Raw genomic sequence first — 17,373 nt, forward strand, 5'->3', positions numbered from 1 at the left:
CCTCCATGCTGTATATAACTCTTTTTTCCTGCTGATGTGGCCCTTTTTTCCTTTAAAAATTCTCCCAAACAAAGACCGGGGCCTCACTCATTCCTCCGCTGTGCTGGTTGGTTGGATGGGGTCCCTGTCAGGCTTGTACTCCTGAATAAACCTTGCTTTTGCAGTTCGGTGTGATCGACTCTCTGGGGGTCTCTGCAGGGATCAGGGTCTCTGAGGGGATCTAACGATCTGGGCACAACATATTTTTTGGTGCCCAACACATCCCACAAAAGAAACCCATACTAGAAAAGCATCCTGCTCTCTTTAATAACCACTGCTGACTGGGGAGAAGAGGAAAGGGTAAGACAAAAATGCCATCAACCTATTATGTTTCAGTTGCCCTTTTCTTCATTTAAGCATTTGCTTCATTGCTTTTAACTTTTGACTGTTTTCATGATTTCCAATACAACTAGTTCACTTTATGCCAGTTTTTCCAGTGTCCCTATGGAAGGGTAGGTACCTTTCAACTTCGCTTACAACATTTTTAATGTAAACAGACATAACATCATTTGGGTGAAATTGACATTTTTCTATTTCAGTCTAAATGAGCGGTGCTTTATTAAAAATTTGTATAAATAAAACTCAAATGTGTGTGTGACAAAAATATGTGCATAAATTTATAAGTAGTTAAAAGAATAGGAAAATTTATAAATGACAAATGCAGAAAGAAAATTAGTGGTTAACATATGCATACTTGTCTCCACCCAGCACTCAAACTTTTTCCACCACTAGAAAAATATCATTAGATATATTATTGATCTGACCTTGAAGGGCTTCTTGTTGGTGTATGGAAAGTACTATTTAAGATTTTAAACTTAATGACTTCTGTGTAGTCTGAGAAATGCTAAGTCTTTATGAGTCCATCAAATATTTGTCCCCAAGGTTCTCTAGCTAATGTGTTTGTCACAAGTCATTCTTAAAACACCATGTTTAATGTTGTTTATCCCCAAACAATGATGTTATGCCTTATTTAGAATAACCACTCCTTTATGTACCTCTAGGGAGGTTCTCATAATAACAAGAAAGGAAGTAACTGTCAAACTCTAAGGTTATAACAAGATCCAATCTCCCCAAATCACTATGCCAGAATTGTAACTGACAAGTGAGGGATACTGCTTATGTGTAAAATAATAAGATCAACATACCTAACACTATTTCTTTACTCTTAGGAATAGCTAATCCGAATTTAAGTATGCTGAGCAAAATGTAACAAGTTATTCATCATATATTATAAAGTGAAAATCATTTATATCAAAATTTAAGTTAGGATTTTACTCTCAAACTAGGTAGAAAAGTACGAGAGTGGTAAATCCATATTGAATACAGTGAGTCCAGTTGAAGTTCAATTCTAACTGTGAAGCAAAGGTAAAGCAATCATTTATGTGATTCTGCCCATGTCACAGTGTGTAAGGAGATCATAGTTGAGTCTCTTTGCAGTTTTGCCTATTAAACTTCCAAGTTCTAATTCTCTGTAGAGTCACTTCTCCAAATCAACAACTGTCTATAGAGAAGCCACTGGATTTTAAACGATGAAATTCCCTAAGCAGTTTTACTATGGCAGTTATTTCAATGATCAGAAGAAAGCACAAAATGCAGGCTAGAAAACCTTTACTGATATTCAATAGGGAGGACTCCCTACACCTTGTTCTTAAGTGTCTTGGGTAATGATTCAGTACCATTAGGTTTAACCAACAGATTAGATGTACTCTGTCAATATCATTTCATCAGTTGCACACTAGCTGGAAGGTAATTTTGAGATGTGAGCAGACCAACAAAGCTAATTACAGTTCATTAGTTTTTATTATTTGTAGTAGTATTTGACCTCGAACTCCAGTTGTGATTTCAAAAAGTATTATAAAACATTTATTTATTTGAAAGGCAGAGTGACAGAGACAGTGACAGAATATGAGAGAGAAATGCAGAGGGAATTTCTAAATTCACTGCTGATTCACTTCCTGAATAGCTGTAACAACCAGGGTTGAGCCAGAGTCTCAAACTTGGGTGGCAGGGGCCCAAGCACTTGGGCCAACTACTGCTGCCCTCACAGGCACTTTAATAGAGAGCCAGATTGGAAGTGGAGTAGCCAGGCCCTGTACTGGCACTCTGATATGGGATGCCAGTGTGGAAAGAGGCAGCTTAACTTGCTGTGCCACAAAACCAGCCCCTGTAACTTCTAAATTTCTAAGTCAATTTTATGGAATGTAATATTATTTGATAGTGGGAGGGATAAAAGGAATTGGGACAAAATGTGGTTCATTATTGTGACAAGTAGACTACAGTGAGATGTTAATGGGGGAAGTTGGAAGTGGAGTGAGGGGTGAATAGGAGCTTTTGTAACCACCTCACAATCATTGTTTGGTTTAATTCTGTAATTAATACACAGTTATTCTTAAGTGTTGAAATTTAACTGAAATGTGATCCCTGTTAAACATAAGAGTAGGAATAAGAGAGGGTAGAGATGTACAATTTGGGACATGCTCAAGCTGACTTGCCCCAAATGGTAGAGTTAAAAACATATCAGGGGACTCCAATTTAATCCCATCAAGGTGGCATGTACCAATGCCATCTCACCAGTCCAAGTGATCAATTTCAGTTCACAATTGATCATAATGAAAGGACTAAGAGTCAAAGAAAGCAAGCACATAAACAAGTCTAGTACCTGCTAATACTAACTGATAGAATAAATAAAGGGGAGAGTGATCCAACATGGGAAGTGAGATACTCAGCAGACTCATAGAATGGTGGATGTCCTAAACAGCACTCTGGCCTCAGAATCAGCCCTAAAGGCATTCCAATCTGGCTGAAAAGCCCATGAGAGTATTTCAGGCATGGAAAGCCAAGACACTCTGGCAAAAGATCTCTGTGAGTGAGATCCCAGTGGAAAGAACAGGTCATCAAAGAAGGAGGTACCTTTCTCTGAAGGGAGGAGAGAACCTCCACTTTGAATATGACCTTGTCTAAACAAGATAAGAGTCGGAGAACTCAAAAGGCTTCCATAGCCTTGGAAACTCATGACTGGTGCATAGGGAGATTATTGATGCCATAAACAGGAGTGTCAATTTGTAAAGTCAACAACAGGAGTCACAGTGCACTTACTCCTCATGTAGGATCTCTGTCCTTAATGTGCTGTACATTGAGACTTAATGCTATAATGAGTACTCAAACAGTATATTTCGCTTTGTGTTTCTATGGGGGGTGCAAACTGTTGAAATCTTTACTTAATGTATACTAAACTGATCTTCTGTTAAAAAAAAAAAAAAAAGAAATTATCAATTCCCAACTTGACTCTCACTGGGATTAAACATGACAATAGGTCTGATCTGATTTCATCATCATTTAAAAAATCATCTATTATTTTTCACTTTATGTTTGTGTGGGAGCAAACTGTTGAAATCTTTACTTAATGTATGCTAAACTGATCTTCTGTATATAAAGAGAATCGAAAATGAATCCTCATGTGAATGGAAGGGGAGAGGGAGTGGGAAAGGGGAGGGATGCGGGTGGGAGAGACGATATGGGGGGGAAGCCATTGTAATCCATAAGCCGTACTTTGGAAATTTATATTCATTAAATAAAAGTTTTAAAAAAATAAATTTAAAAAATTGTTACCCAGTTATAGGTATTAGAACAAATGATTATACTTAGCTACTTATGAACAAGAACTAGGAAAATTATTTTGAATAGATTTGGGAATATGTGATAAGGTTAACACAATTTTACTTTATACATATTTTTCATAGACTACTGTTTTGCAAAGATGGCTTTTTTCTTCTTAGCACACACATTACTCTCCAAGACAACTTAATGAACATACTCCAGTGGCTTTCCTAATTGCCATTCTTCTTTGAAATCAACTCAGATGATGCACACCTGATTCTTGATTGAGACTATGGCTAGAATTTCCAATGGATGGTCTATTAATCAGTTCTTAGTGAAAACCAAATAATAACCCTTAGGAAAAACTGTGTGGGACTAAATAATTATTTTCCTTAATTCATTCTTGGATAACACTACAGAACATGTATCAGCTTTGAGAGTTTGAGAGCCTGGACATGAACTGTATTTTTCATTTCTGGTCATCATCTTCCCTTACTTCTACAGGTTAGGTGAAATATACACCATCAATCTACAAGATTGTGAGAAACAAAATAATGCATGCAGAAGTGCTTATATGCTAAAACAGGTTGCAAATATAGGGCTGCCCTCCAGAATTTGATTTTCAAAAATGTTTCACTGAGTTACTCATTCATACCAGGAAAACTGATCTTTCATCTGGATTCTGGGAATGGGGCTTTCACGGTAAGCTTCTTCCATAAATCTTAAAAGCAAAATGTCCATTGTGGGTTAAGATAGCTTTTCGTAGTTTTGATCCCTGGGTGACACTGCCAAACATGGGGGATTATGACTTTGGAGACAGGATGTGTTGTTTCCACTGCCTGATGCCTTAGAGACAAATAGTAATGAGCGTCTTAGATCCCAGAAAAAAGCTCCTATTCATAGGTCAGGCAACAAGTTGTAGATCCTGGTCTTCCTGCTTCCTGTTTTATGAAGCTTTATCTAATTATGATTAATAAGAACAAAACACTATTTGTAACAGTGCACGTCCTTTATAACTGAAACTTCAATAAGTATAATTTTCAACATGACATTTTCATGCATATGCTTTATCCCTGTACAATACTCACAATTCTTTAACATACATTTCATACATTTCCTTTAACTGTGTGATTTCCTTTACTAATGAGCGAGCAGTTCTAAAACATGAATTCACAGCTACATTGTCATTTATTTCAATCTGTGGCATACACTGAATTTAATATGCTTTAAAAACACTTGGATGTTTCCTTTGTGGAATATTAAATGTTGCTACTCATTTCTATAAATTAAATGTACCAGAAAAACCCACAGTTTAAAAAAAGTATACAAGAATAAGCTAACTTATCACAATCAACAAAGATGAAATCATGAATTCAAAGTAGTTTAACGTCAGGAACAGTTTATCTTCATGGCAAACATTCACTTTACGCAAATCCCACTTGGCTTCATTTAATTAAAAAGCTGAAAAAGAAAGAAAATTATTATGTGCTGAGCATAATGAAACATGTAAATATAATAAAACTGTCATAACTTTTAATCCATACAGCTAGCTTTCATATCAGGATAATTTGTCTAAACTGGTTCTTAGAGTAGGGTCAGGAGCAGGGTGAAGATAGGGTTCAGGGTGAGAGAAGTTAATAACTTGAATTTTTGGTACTTAAATTCACATAAATAGCTCCTTCTTTTGCTGGATACCAACAGCAATAGTTCAATCAGCATTTAAAATGATAATATAGGGGAAATAAAGGGAAAGGATTGAAAGAAATATTTGAAGTGAGCCATTTGAATATCATAAATATTGTTTTTCTTATCCCTGAATTGGTATTTTTACCTACTTATGTAAATTAGTAGTTATTTAAACATTTGGTCTTTTATAATTAATGTTTCCTTTATTAAATAACAAATAGAAGCATACCTATAAATCTTAATAAAGTTTTCATCGAATCTAATGAACATCACAGAGGCTTATGCATACAGAAGCATGGGAGATCTTCAAAAAGTTCATGGAAAATACATATTATGAAACCCAGCCTGGATTTCAAAAGTTTCTGCAGCAAGAGAAATTTATAATTGCATTTTCTACAAAATTTTTGAAGAGAAGGTAACTATTAAAGCTTTCCTAAACAAAGTGTTATTTATCTTTGTGTGACAGTCAATTTTTGAACACTTGCTAAGCTTTTGTTTAAGATTAGTAGCTTGGTGCTAACATGGGCATGTCTTTTTGAGTCCTCATAGCATGTGACAACTTTGTAAGACATTGGAGACAAACCATATTTTACTAGATATTAAAATTAGTGGTTACTGCAGATGTGAAAAGCATATTGTATGAAAATTCTTGAAGCTGGTAAGTTTTAATATTTGTATGTTTAAATTATAATATCCTGAGCATTTACTGCTTTCTCTTTCTGAACCTCGGTTTCCTCAATAGGGAAAAGAACACATATATTGGATGATCTCCAAAGTTCTCTCTGGTGCTACTATTTGATTCTCATGATTCTCTGTTTTAAGTATATACAGGTTTAAAATGTGTTTACAATAAATCCTTTAAAATAAATGTGTACATTGCATACAAAATCAGCATTATGAATGACTTATTTGTACCCCTATGTTTATTGCAGCTCAATTCACAATAACTAAGATATGGAATCAAGCTAGATGTCTATCAACTGATGACTGGATAAGGAAAATGTGGTGTATATACACAATGGAATACTACTCTGCTGTAAGAACAAATGAAATCCGTTCTTTTGCAAGAAAATGGATGCAACTGGAGACCATTATGCTTAGTGAAGTAAGCCAATCCCCAAAAGAAAAATGTTTTCTGTCATATGTGGTAGTTAATAAAGAATACAACAAAAGTATAAGAATGAAACTGACATCTGATTTGGTTATTGTTTATATCCCTTGTCTATACTCCTGTTGACCAGTGGTCTTTCTACTATTTACTTGTTTAACATTATGGTGAGTGGTGCACTAAGCTTGTGATTCTAAAGTAATTTGAAATTATGTTATTGTAAAATTAAAGAGGGAACAAGAAGGAAGGAAGAGGAATTGAGAAGGAAGGCAAGTATGGTTAAGTTCTTAAAATTCTACTTATGAAGTACATGGAATCTTTTCCCTTTTTATTAAGAATTTCAAGAAGAATAAAGAAACAATGAACAGACAAATAATATGGGTTAGATACTTAATCTAAGTTAAAATTTGATAATGAGGCAATACAAACCATTACTTTGCATATCATTCTGAGGAATTAGTACATTATATGTGCTGGTATCAGGATGCACTGGGATAGGGGTTTTATTTTTTGAGAAACAATTTTTGACTGAAGGACCACAGAGATATTATCATTTCTATGAAAAAAGCATATCAGCAGTAACTCCCATCAGAGCATTAGGTTGTAGGTACTGCTCAATCCATAAAATCCTTAACATCACTGACGGCAAAGCAGACAGATACGTCATTTGTAGCGGACACATCTTTGGCATTTCTGTCCTTAACTAAAGGCTAAAGCAACTAATGAATGAGTGTCAGTGAACAAAAGAAACCTCAGTAAAATGTTAGAAAAATTGAGGTTTTGTAGTTCTGGTTTTTGTTTTGGGTTTTTTTCTTTCCATACTGCTAATCTGAAAATTCTGAAATCTTAATTTGAGTGCTTTAGAGCACTAAAGGTAATGTTTATTGCAAAAAAAATCACTGCAAAAGCAAATATAGTACTATAACCCTGTATGATAATTTTATATTCCTAACTTTTAGAGATTAACGGTTAAAAAAAGATGCTATATTTAATGTTATTGTATTCAGAGTAAAAGGCCTTCATGTGCATTCTCAACACAAAAGTAGAGTAAGAAGTTTAAGTGAGCTATGTGTTCTTCTGAACTGCAGGACTTAGTAATTACTGTAAAAACCTATTACAGTGGTCACTTGTCAAATCTCTTATTAGATGACATGTAAGTGTGTATATATATACACCCACAGGTGGCTGTTTAATCATGGACTGATCAATTAACATATTAAAGGATAAATATAACAGGTAAATTTATCATTCTATTATATTTGATATTTTCCATAAATAGTTATAAAAACTTCTTTACAAATATTTGTCAAGGGAAAAATTCAAAGTACAAAATGTAAAAGTTTTGCTAGTTAAAATGTTTCTTAGAAAAGCATGAACTGGCTGGTGCCGCGGCTCACTAGGCTAATCCTCCGCCTGCGGCACACCGGGTTCTAGTCCCGGTTGGGGCGCCGGATTCTGTCCCAGTTGCCCCTCTTCCAGGCCAGCTCTCTGCTGTGGCCCGGGAGTGCAGTGGAGGATGGCCCAAGTGCTTGGGCCCTGCACCCCATGGGAGACCAGGAGGGGGCACCTGGCTCCTGCCTTTGGATCAGCGTGGTGCACTGCCCACAGCATGCTGGCTGCGGCGGCCATTGGAGGGTGAACCAATGGTAAAGGAAGACCTTTCTCTCTCTCTCTCTCTCTCACTGTCCACTCTGCCTGTCCAAAAGAAAATTAAAAAAAAAAAAAGCATGAACTGTTATTCTCCACGTAATCATTCTGTATTTCATCCTTTATATTCATTATATAAATATTAACTATACCGGCTATGTTCAACTATTAATGTTTCAGGTTGATATCATCACTCAAGGGATTAGTGATTCATTTCTATTATTCAGGATGTGACACATTTTTCCTCTTTACCTAATAATTTTGATAATCTAACAGTATAACATTACAGATTTATGCTTCCAATGGTGCTTGGATATTTTTCCTAGTAATGATTTTCAAAAATGTATAAATGCTTTTGTATCACATGGAAACAAAAAACTGTCACAAATACTAAAAGCTGAATAGGTTCCTCTTTGAGTTTTCAGTGTTTGATTCCTGAGAGAGCAAGATGCTGTCTTGCAGATCACCTTCAACTTCCGCCTGGACTACATTCCAGTCTCTGTAGTGAAGAACAGTACTGCAGCTGACAGCAGTCCGCCTACGCCCAATGCTGAGTCCCCTGGCCAGCTTGTTGGAAGTGATTACACGCATGCTTCAATGCAGGTAAGTGACGTGGATGAAAGCTCCTTGCTGGTACTTATTGCACACAAGGAGATGAGACAGGAGGGCAGAAACAGCACAAACATGCCCAGAGGCTCTGCTTTCTAGCCCAGAGAGATGCAGTGCTTCATCCTAGGATGTGCCACTGATCATTGCTTGAAGTTACAAAGAGCTCTGATTCTCTCTCTCTCCCCCTCTCTTTCCACAATATTTTGACAATGTTTAACCACTCCCTTCCTTAAGGCTGGCTCTCATTACTCCCTCACATTAGTGAACAGCCAGGATTTAGATAAAAATATTGCCCTTCATTTTTTGAGTGATGTTAGAAAAGTTCACTGACAAGTTTAACATTTGATTTAAATTTTCTAAAATCTAGGCCAAAAGGGCTAGTTTCATTCAGTATTCAACAAAAATCTACTGACCATCTATATGGAGAAGAATACTGTGCACAGGAGAGTGTTGCCAGAAATAGAATAACTGAACGTTAGAACCTTACGTTTCTTTTATCTTTGAGAGAGAAAATTCTGGATAAATTAATAATGACATATTTGATAAGAATGGCTAGTCAAAATGTTACAGGAAATAAACAAATGAAGTAAAATTATGCATTTTGAGGACAGTAAAATAAAGAAATAGCAGCCTAAATTAGAGCTGACTGGAGAAAGGTATTTAAGAATGAAAATCCATTAAATGCCGGTGTTCAGTGTGGCTAAACTAGGAGTCAGCACACAGTTTAAGTATTTTAAATTTTGTGGGCCTAGCACCTTATTGAAAGCAATACAAATAAATTATTGCAGTGCAAAAGCAGCCTCTGACAAGACATTAACAAATGTGGTTTGCTTCAGTGAAGGAGTAAACACTGAAATTTGAATTTCACGTAATTGCTACATGTCACAAAATATTCCTTGGTTTCATTTTAACTGTGGAAACAGGAAGCAGTTTCTGACTGCTGCCCTAAATGACAGGGTAGACTGAAGCTTGTACTCTGAGAGACTTGACCAAATTTAAAATAATTCTTAATAGTGATTAACACAATGCTATGATACAGCTGGTAGATCATACACATTGAAGAGAACAGCTGACGGCACTGAAATACATTTATGATGTCTAAAAGTAAAACATGTATTTTATCATTAATGCCTAGGATCACAATACATACAGGCTGACCTACTGACAGTAGATCTAGGTATTAGGATAATTATTTTTTTCATTTGGCTTATCTGTTATCTTCTATAGAAGGGATGTGTATTAACTTTTCCCTCCTCATTATTGCCCATTAATGAACTCTGATGAAGAAGCAATGTAATCAGTGCATATCTTAAAATGGTAATTCTGGGATGACCCTATAATAAGTGATGAATTACAGAGAACAAGGATTAGATGTTGTGAAATAAATTAGGAGGCAGTCTGAAAGACATTGTATGTATAAATTAATGTGCCAGCAGTGATGGAGCCCAAAGCCAATAACATAATGCAGGGTGAGGAAGTGGGGTTCCTTCTTATGTAACTTGAGAACGACAGTGTTTTAGGGAAAATGGGGATGGGAGGAGCAAAAATAGGTTTGGAAGCTGAGAATATGCTGATTTTGGACACGCTGAGAGTAAGCTGTTAAGATGGTAGTCAGCTCTGGTTTTGAACCACAGGAGAAGGATACGGATTCAATATGTATATCTGGGGACTGAGAAGTGATTAAAAAATGAATATTATAAGTGCCATGTAAAGAAACTCCGGTGATAAAAATTCAAAGAGGGGAAGTTCCTGTGAGGAGAACTCTGGATTCTGTCATTATAGACACAGGCGATATCCAAAACAGACTTGTTCCTTGTCTTGTGTGTGAAATATCTAAACTGGTACCACTCACTGGTTTGCTGTTTGGTTTTGTTTTTACATTTCTTAAACTACTCTATTTATTTCTGGTGTTCTGAAGAATCTAGAATGTATACAGGGTTCTGGAATGAAAGCATCTGTTCCATTAGGACTTGGTTCAGCTCTCCTCTGAGATCTTCAGTTGGACAGACTGTTCCTGTTAACAAATTGCTTTTCTTGTTCATAAACCAGGGTGGAGGTCAGGGAGACCTAATGGCACCCTATCTTACAGAAATCACTTACGTGGCTAAGAGACAGCTGTTTGGATTCCATTTTGGTATCTTGCGTGTTTATTGCAACCCACTGATTTTTACTTACAATGTTTTAAGCCTTTTTAAGTATTAAATGCAGAATGCTAGAGAGAAGTGCATTTTGGCTGTTAGCCCAGGCCATGTTAGCCATAAATTCTGCAGCTTCTTGGTAATACCAGACTGCTGAACCCAGAAAAATCTTCAAATCTGAAATAAATAGTCTTTTAAAAAAAAAAAGGCCTACAGTAATTTAGCCTTGGTGTGGAGTAGGATAAGAACCTTTGTGAATAGAAATCCTTCTATATGTATACTGTAAGTGGGTAATAGCTGTCATGTCTAACTACTTGGATTCTGACCTATTCTCTACACACCTGCAGAGAGAGCGCCAAGAGTTTTGATGGCATGACTATAGAATGATGAGAAATGTGGCCGCCCGGTCTGAGGAGAAAAGAATAAGAAAGCTAGCGTGTGGGGAAAGGGACAGATGAGGAGCACGGGTCTCCTTCACTGCTTTCTGTGAGTTGCTAGATGGGGAGTTTCTGCCAGAATGACAGAGTAGTATTTCAGTTTTGAGATGCTGGGAGGTGCAGTATCGAATTGGGTTTCTAAAAAATTCTGAACTTATATAAAAGTTCCTGGTATTTATTTCTGATAGTATCAGATATTTATTAAAACTTAAATAGTTAGTGGTTTGGAAAGATCACATTTTGTCTATTTAATCTTAGATATTAAGGTTCATGTTGTTAACAGGAATGAGATATAAGTATTTTTCTAAGCAGAATATATTTCTGCCTATTGATTTAGGTTTACTTTTTCTTTGCTAAGAGTGATAAAGTGCTAAGTTTGCTGAAGTGATAAACAAAAGAAGGTAAATAAAGGGGATAAATAATCTTATTAGCATTATTTTTAAAGATACACTATGTCAAATGGCTAATTCCAAACTCAAAGATCAGAAGACTGGCCCCTGCAGCAGTTGAGTGTTACCTTGTATTTGTAAAACAGAGTGTGCTATCACTTGTCTTACATGAGAGAAATGTTTTTAATTTGCAAGATGAGGCAAACTGAGGCTCAGAGAAGGGAAAAAGACTTGCCTGAGGTTACAGAGTTTTTAAGTGCCATGGTCCAAATCTCATCTTCTCACTCAAAGTCCAGATCACTTTCCAATACACCACAATGAAATACAACAATATGGAAAAAACAATCCTTAAGATGGAATTTCCATTTGCACAATATTATTACAAAGTTCAGCACTATATTCTTTATCTAGATAAGACAGAGGATAGACAATAGTGCCTTTATAGTGCTTTTCTCTGCATATTCCGACCTTTGTCATTCTTCAAAACTGGGACCGAGCATGAGAAAAACAAAATGAGTGAAATTACTGTCAATGATATGTCCTTGAGGCTGATTACCACACCATTTCTACATTGCTTTTCAATTTGTACAGCTCCAGAGTGTACAGCTCCTTTTTCCCTACAGATGGAGAATGCACACTGTACATCCTGGGATTTTTGTTTTGAGACTTGCTGCACTTGTTCACCATCACACTGATCTGAAAATTTGTAAGAATGCCTTTGCTTTCTAGCTCACGTTCTCTTACTGAGTGTACTTCCGATTTTTGTTTTTATGCATCTTTCAAAATAACCTGGGACATCATGTTCCATTAGTATCTTTATAAAATAATGGAAAACACTTGGACTCCATCACTAGCTTAACTTATAATGTGTTTCTTACTTGTATGCTAGCCAACTCAGAATCCATTTAGCCTTGCGGCAACTGACAACGCTGGAGGTTGTCACTCCATGTAAATTGCAGTTTCTATGGCAAACCAGCACTCTTCACTGTATTCTATTTTTAATACCTCCTATTGCATTTCCAGCGAATAGATAAGGAATACAATTTTCAAACAAAAAGATTCAATTAAAAAGTATACGATGAGCACCTACTATGTGTATAGCATTTTGGAGATATAAAATAGGTATTTGTCAAGGACCCTTCCCCCAATACCTTACAGTCTTCATGAAGGAAAGGGGCTGATGGATGACACAGTTGTGCATACATATGTAATGAAAAGGTAATGTGGCACAGTGCTCCTGAGTAACTTCTAACATGGCTAGAACAGGTGAAGAAAACTAGGGGAAGTGATCTTTATTGGTAGTCCCTTAAATGTGGTATGTTTCCAATAAATTCTAATTTATACCCATAAAATTCCAATATAGGCATTATTATATCAAGTTTTCAGATGCAGAAACAGCTTAAAAAGTTAAATATACTGGCAAAAGATAGAAAGTAACGAGGGACAAATCTAACAAACTGAGCCTGTCTCTCATTCCCTAAGAACTCTATTTTCAAGTGGAAAAAGTAGTAACTAAGTCGCAAAGTTAGCAAGGCGAGGATCCAAGACTCGTGGCAGATGTGTCTAACCGCAGAGCCAGAGCTCCTTGGTGATGACTGTACAAGACCTGAACCTGGAACTCCCTCTAATTACTGTTTTTCCATGGTGGCAAACTGACAGGTAAAGAGCTTTAAGGACAGTTAGGAATCCAAATGACAGAATTAAAGTGAAAGAATAATTAATGTTATATTTTTACTAAAGCAGAAATGTGAGACACCATAAATGCCCCTGAAGAAAAGGGTACCCACTGGAAAGTATCATTCTCTGGATTCCATGTAGGTCATGGATTCCCACTAGCACTTTACTAGCCTTATTTTCTAGGAAAAGCAAAGAGTTTTTATGTAATACACAAAATAAATTCAGTGCTACCACTGAAATGCAGTTTCGTCTGTTCTGATGATAATTAGATCAAAATCTTAATTATCCTAGTATTTTACTGACACTTTCAAGGGACTCTGGAGCCCAATTAAATTCATCAAAGTTTCAGGGAAAATCTGTTCTTTACTCAACTGAATTATGCAAATGCAAAACAAAGCTATTTAATCACCAGTGTAAAAAATAACTGCTTAGAAAAAATTAAATTTAAAACATATCAGAAAATTGTAATAAGCATCAAACATAGATTGATTGCTTAGCATGTAGTATTAATAATAACTTAATAAGTAGCGTGTTAGGTGATTATATGTATTGTGCATTCTCTCATGTAAACAGAATGAGGCATGTATAATCACTTCCAGTTATAAAAGATAAGTTAACTGACCACATTCACATAACTAGTAACAAACAAAACGGGGATGCATCAGGGAAGTCTGCTGATTTAAACTTAAAAGACAAATTGGGAAACAGACTAATCCATGCAGAATATTGTGACGCTAAATTTGGGAAATACTTAAGAAAATAGGCAAACATTTATGGTAGATTTTTATCCTTTTATGCAGATATATATATCTACAAAGAAAACAGCAAATTTGAAGTCAGTATGAAGTACGAAGGTATACATGTTTAAAGTTTTTGATGCTTCAGCTTAAAAACCAGAAAAGGATCAGTCTACTGAAAAGAAACTAAGTGTTGTTGGAGTGAAAAGTAAAGAATGAGAAACCTAACTATGATTATAATTCTGAATGCTTTTGGGATTAAAGCTGCAATCTAAGAAATTCAAAAGGAGGACATCAGAGGCTACAGGTGAGTTGTAAAGCAGTGCCAATGTTCCACTCACAGGCACATTTTCACTAATAGGCATCTCAAGGACAGGTATGACCTAAAACAGGTAGAAGCTGTAGGTTGTCTCAAAGCTTCTATGAAGAAGAATGCATGAGAGGACTGCAAGGATATTGTGAAAAAGCTATGGATGCAATTCAAAATCTCTTACACCAAAATAAACTTAGGTATGTACTCCATTTTCCATGAACTTTAGAAGTACCCTCATAGTACTAAGAACAACCAGAAGCAAAAGCTCCTGCCATTTCAGAGTATGTCTGTATTTATTAATGCACATAAATGAGTGGTAACTACAAAGTTGAGGCTTTTACATTAAACTTAGGAAAATTGGATCTGGGCCAGCGTCGCGGCTCACTAGGCTAATCCTCCACCTAGCGGCGCAGGCACACTGGGTTCTAGTCCCGGTCGGGGCACTGGATTCTGTCCTGGTTGCCCCTCTTCTAGGCCAGCTCTCTGCTGTGGCCCAGGAGTGCAGTGGAGGATGGCCCAAGTGCTTGGGCCCTACACCCCATGGGAGACCAGGAGAAGTACCTGGCTCCTGCCTTCGGATCAGCGCGGGCCGCAGGCCGCAGTGGCGGCCATTGGAGGGTGAACCAACGGCAAAGGAAGACCTTTTTCTCTCTCTCACTATCCACTCTGCCTGTCCAAAAAAAAAAAAAAAAAAAAAAAAAAATTGGATCTGAATAGCCACTTCTTAAAAGATTTAAATTTTCTGTTTGAATACTACAAATCTGTAGACTTTCAGAACATATAGCAAGGACAGAAATCTGTGTGTGTACAACAACATTCTATTCATGGACATGCAACTTTGAGAAAAGTCATTTCTGCAGACAGAAAATGGAGATTTTGATGCCTACATGACTAATTAATGTCCTTAGAACATACGATCAGTATTAATCTGTTACTGAATGAAGTTTTTTTTTTCCAGCAATGAAGTTTACTGACTGAAATACAATTGCAGTTTGAACTTAATTTGTATTTTGCATTTACTCAGCATAGGTAAGGACATTTCAAAAAGTTCATGGGAATTACAAGATAAGTATATTTTTGTGCAAATACTTGGTCATCACCAAGTTCATGGAAAATGTATGCTAAGGAAAACAATGCACAGTTCAATTCTAGCTTCCTATCAGCTTGAGTGCTCTCAAATACTGGCCGAGGTGATGCCCTTTTTTCGGAATCTGGTGAATGAGCAGTAAGGAAGGCTTCTCTGTCCACAGGGAGTTTGTACCTAGTAGAGGAAACATTTTCAGTCATCATACAATTGCTAGGAGCATCCACATGTTCATGCTTGTTTCTTTAAAAGTTTTCATTTGATTTCAATTTTATTAGACTGAAGAAGTTTAAGCCCCTATTTTACTTTTAAAATTGTTTCACTGCCTAGCAAAATAGTGCCTTTCATCGGGTAAAACTAACACAAATAAAAAAGCACAATGCATGGAAAAGCTTTTTCAGAGATGTTTTTAAACAAAACTTTGAAGATCTTACTGATTATTATCTCAAAGATATAAACGACTTTTTTGATCCCGCAGAGAATGGACTGCCAGGAGAATTTTTTTTTTTTTTTTAACAATTATAAGGATTAGTCTCTTAGCAGTGGTGGATTTAAGACAGATAACATAAGCTGTTTATGAATATCCTACAGCATCATAATACACAAAAATGATTCATGTCTTGTCCTCTCACATTCTCATGATTCCCTGTATCATCCAGATAGCGTTCAAAATGATTACCACAGCCTGTGAGGTTCCACGTGATGCACACCTTCACCCCACTGTGATCTACTGGCTTTGTTTCCTACTTAACCCTTTGCTCATTTTACTCTGCACATAATTGTCTCCCTATTTCTCAGATTCACACTCTTTCCTCAGGTTGCTTATACTCGCTGCTCCCTGTACTAGAACATTCTTTCTCCAGACAGTTCCATGGCTGACTATAATCGCCTCCTTTAGATCTTTACTATAATATCCTCTTATCAGTAAAAGCCTTCCTGGACCTATCACCCACATTTTACCACCACCCTATTACTTTCTCATTTAAGTATCCTTTAGGTTCTACTTGTTTTCTGACGTCTTATCACTGTGCTTCCTTTATCCACTCAAAAGGAAGGCAGAGACTGAGGTCGGTTTTGTGGTGACAGCCCCTTGTATCACAACTACAGTCTCTGGCTGATCAACTTAATAAATTAATAACCCCATTGCACAGGATGCCACAGATTTAGAATTCAAACTACATGGGATACTAATGGCACACCGTAGCACTAATGAGAAGGAAAAGTAACTTGCAGGAAGGAGACAGAGGCTGGACCTAGGAAGCAGACCTACGGAAGTTCTATTTAACCTGGACAGTGAAAACTCGACCAATGAGACCTTTCCTCTTAGTTAAGAAGGTTCACAAAGTACACTGAGAGGTTAGCAGCAGGGGCAGGAGCTAATGGCTCAGAGAAGATTCCAGTTTGTAGAAGATGAGAGTAAAACACAATTATTTAGTAATCACAGTGGTCACAGTGGTATAAGAACTGGAAGCCAGAGCTAAGGACCTGAGTTACCTCAGGAGCACGGATGAGAGTGACTGATTTACGTTAACTGACCTGTTTTTCTGAACCTCCACCAACACTGGACATCTAGTTGTGGGACAACTAGGTTTTTAGTTGCTTACCTTGCTTATTCATGTATCTTTAACAAACTTCCTGTTATCTCAAAGTCACCTATCAGAGCGATCACACAACTTTTACTTTAAGTCAACTGGGTGAATAGCAAAATAAATGATAAAGCACTCTGAAGAGTTGCTGTAGCATCCAAATGTCTGCCTCCTATTTATACTGCACATCATACTGGTCAGCTCTGGGCCTCCCCAGTTTCCTTGCTGGCTCTCTTTCATTGTGTTTGATGATTTGTTTTTGGCACTGCTTTTTGTTTTGTTTTTTTTTCAAAACTACATATTTATTTGTAAGTCAGAGAGGGAGA

At 36.6% G+C, this 17,373-nt stretch overlaps 1 protein-coding gene across 8 annotated transcripts in view; it reads right to left on the bottom strand.

Moving 5' to 3' along the window:
* Positions 1-4,626: 4,626 nt before the first annotated feature.
* The window catches only part of TUSC3 (tumor suppressor candidate 3), a 214,047-nt gene continuing 201,300 nt past the window's right edge, over positions 4,627-17,373 (bottom strand). For 4 of the 8 annotated variants that reach the window (XM_070068481.2, XM_070068484.2, XM_070068486.2 and 1 more), the window contains 2 exons: positions 11,886-11,950; positions 4,627-5,097 (listed from right to left, as the gene is read on the bottom strand). In XM_070068481.2, the coding sequence (XP_069924582.1) occupies positions 11,932-11,950 (19 nt within the window). In that variant the 3' untranslated portion in view covers positions 4,627-5,097; positions 11,886-11,931. The remainder of the gene's footprint in view (positions 5,098-11,885; positions 11,951-17,373) is intronic. The other 4 variants (XM_070068482.2, XM_070068488.2, XM_089327270.1 and 1 more) reach the window with 1 other exon arrangement.

The sequence above is a fragment of the Oryctolagus cuniculus genome, chromosome 2 (genome assembly GCF_051225735.1).
Source record: "Oryctolagus cuniculus isolate XC-2025 breed Fujian yellow rabbit chromosome 2, ASM5122573v1, whole genome shotgun sequence".
Classification (NCBI taxonomy): Eukaryota; Metazoa; Chordata; class Mammalia; order Lagomorpha; family Leporidae; genus Oryctolagus; species Oryctolagus cuniculus.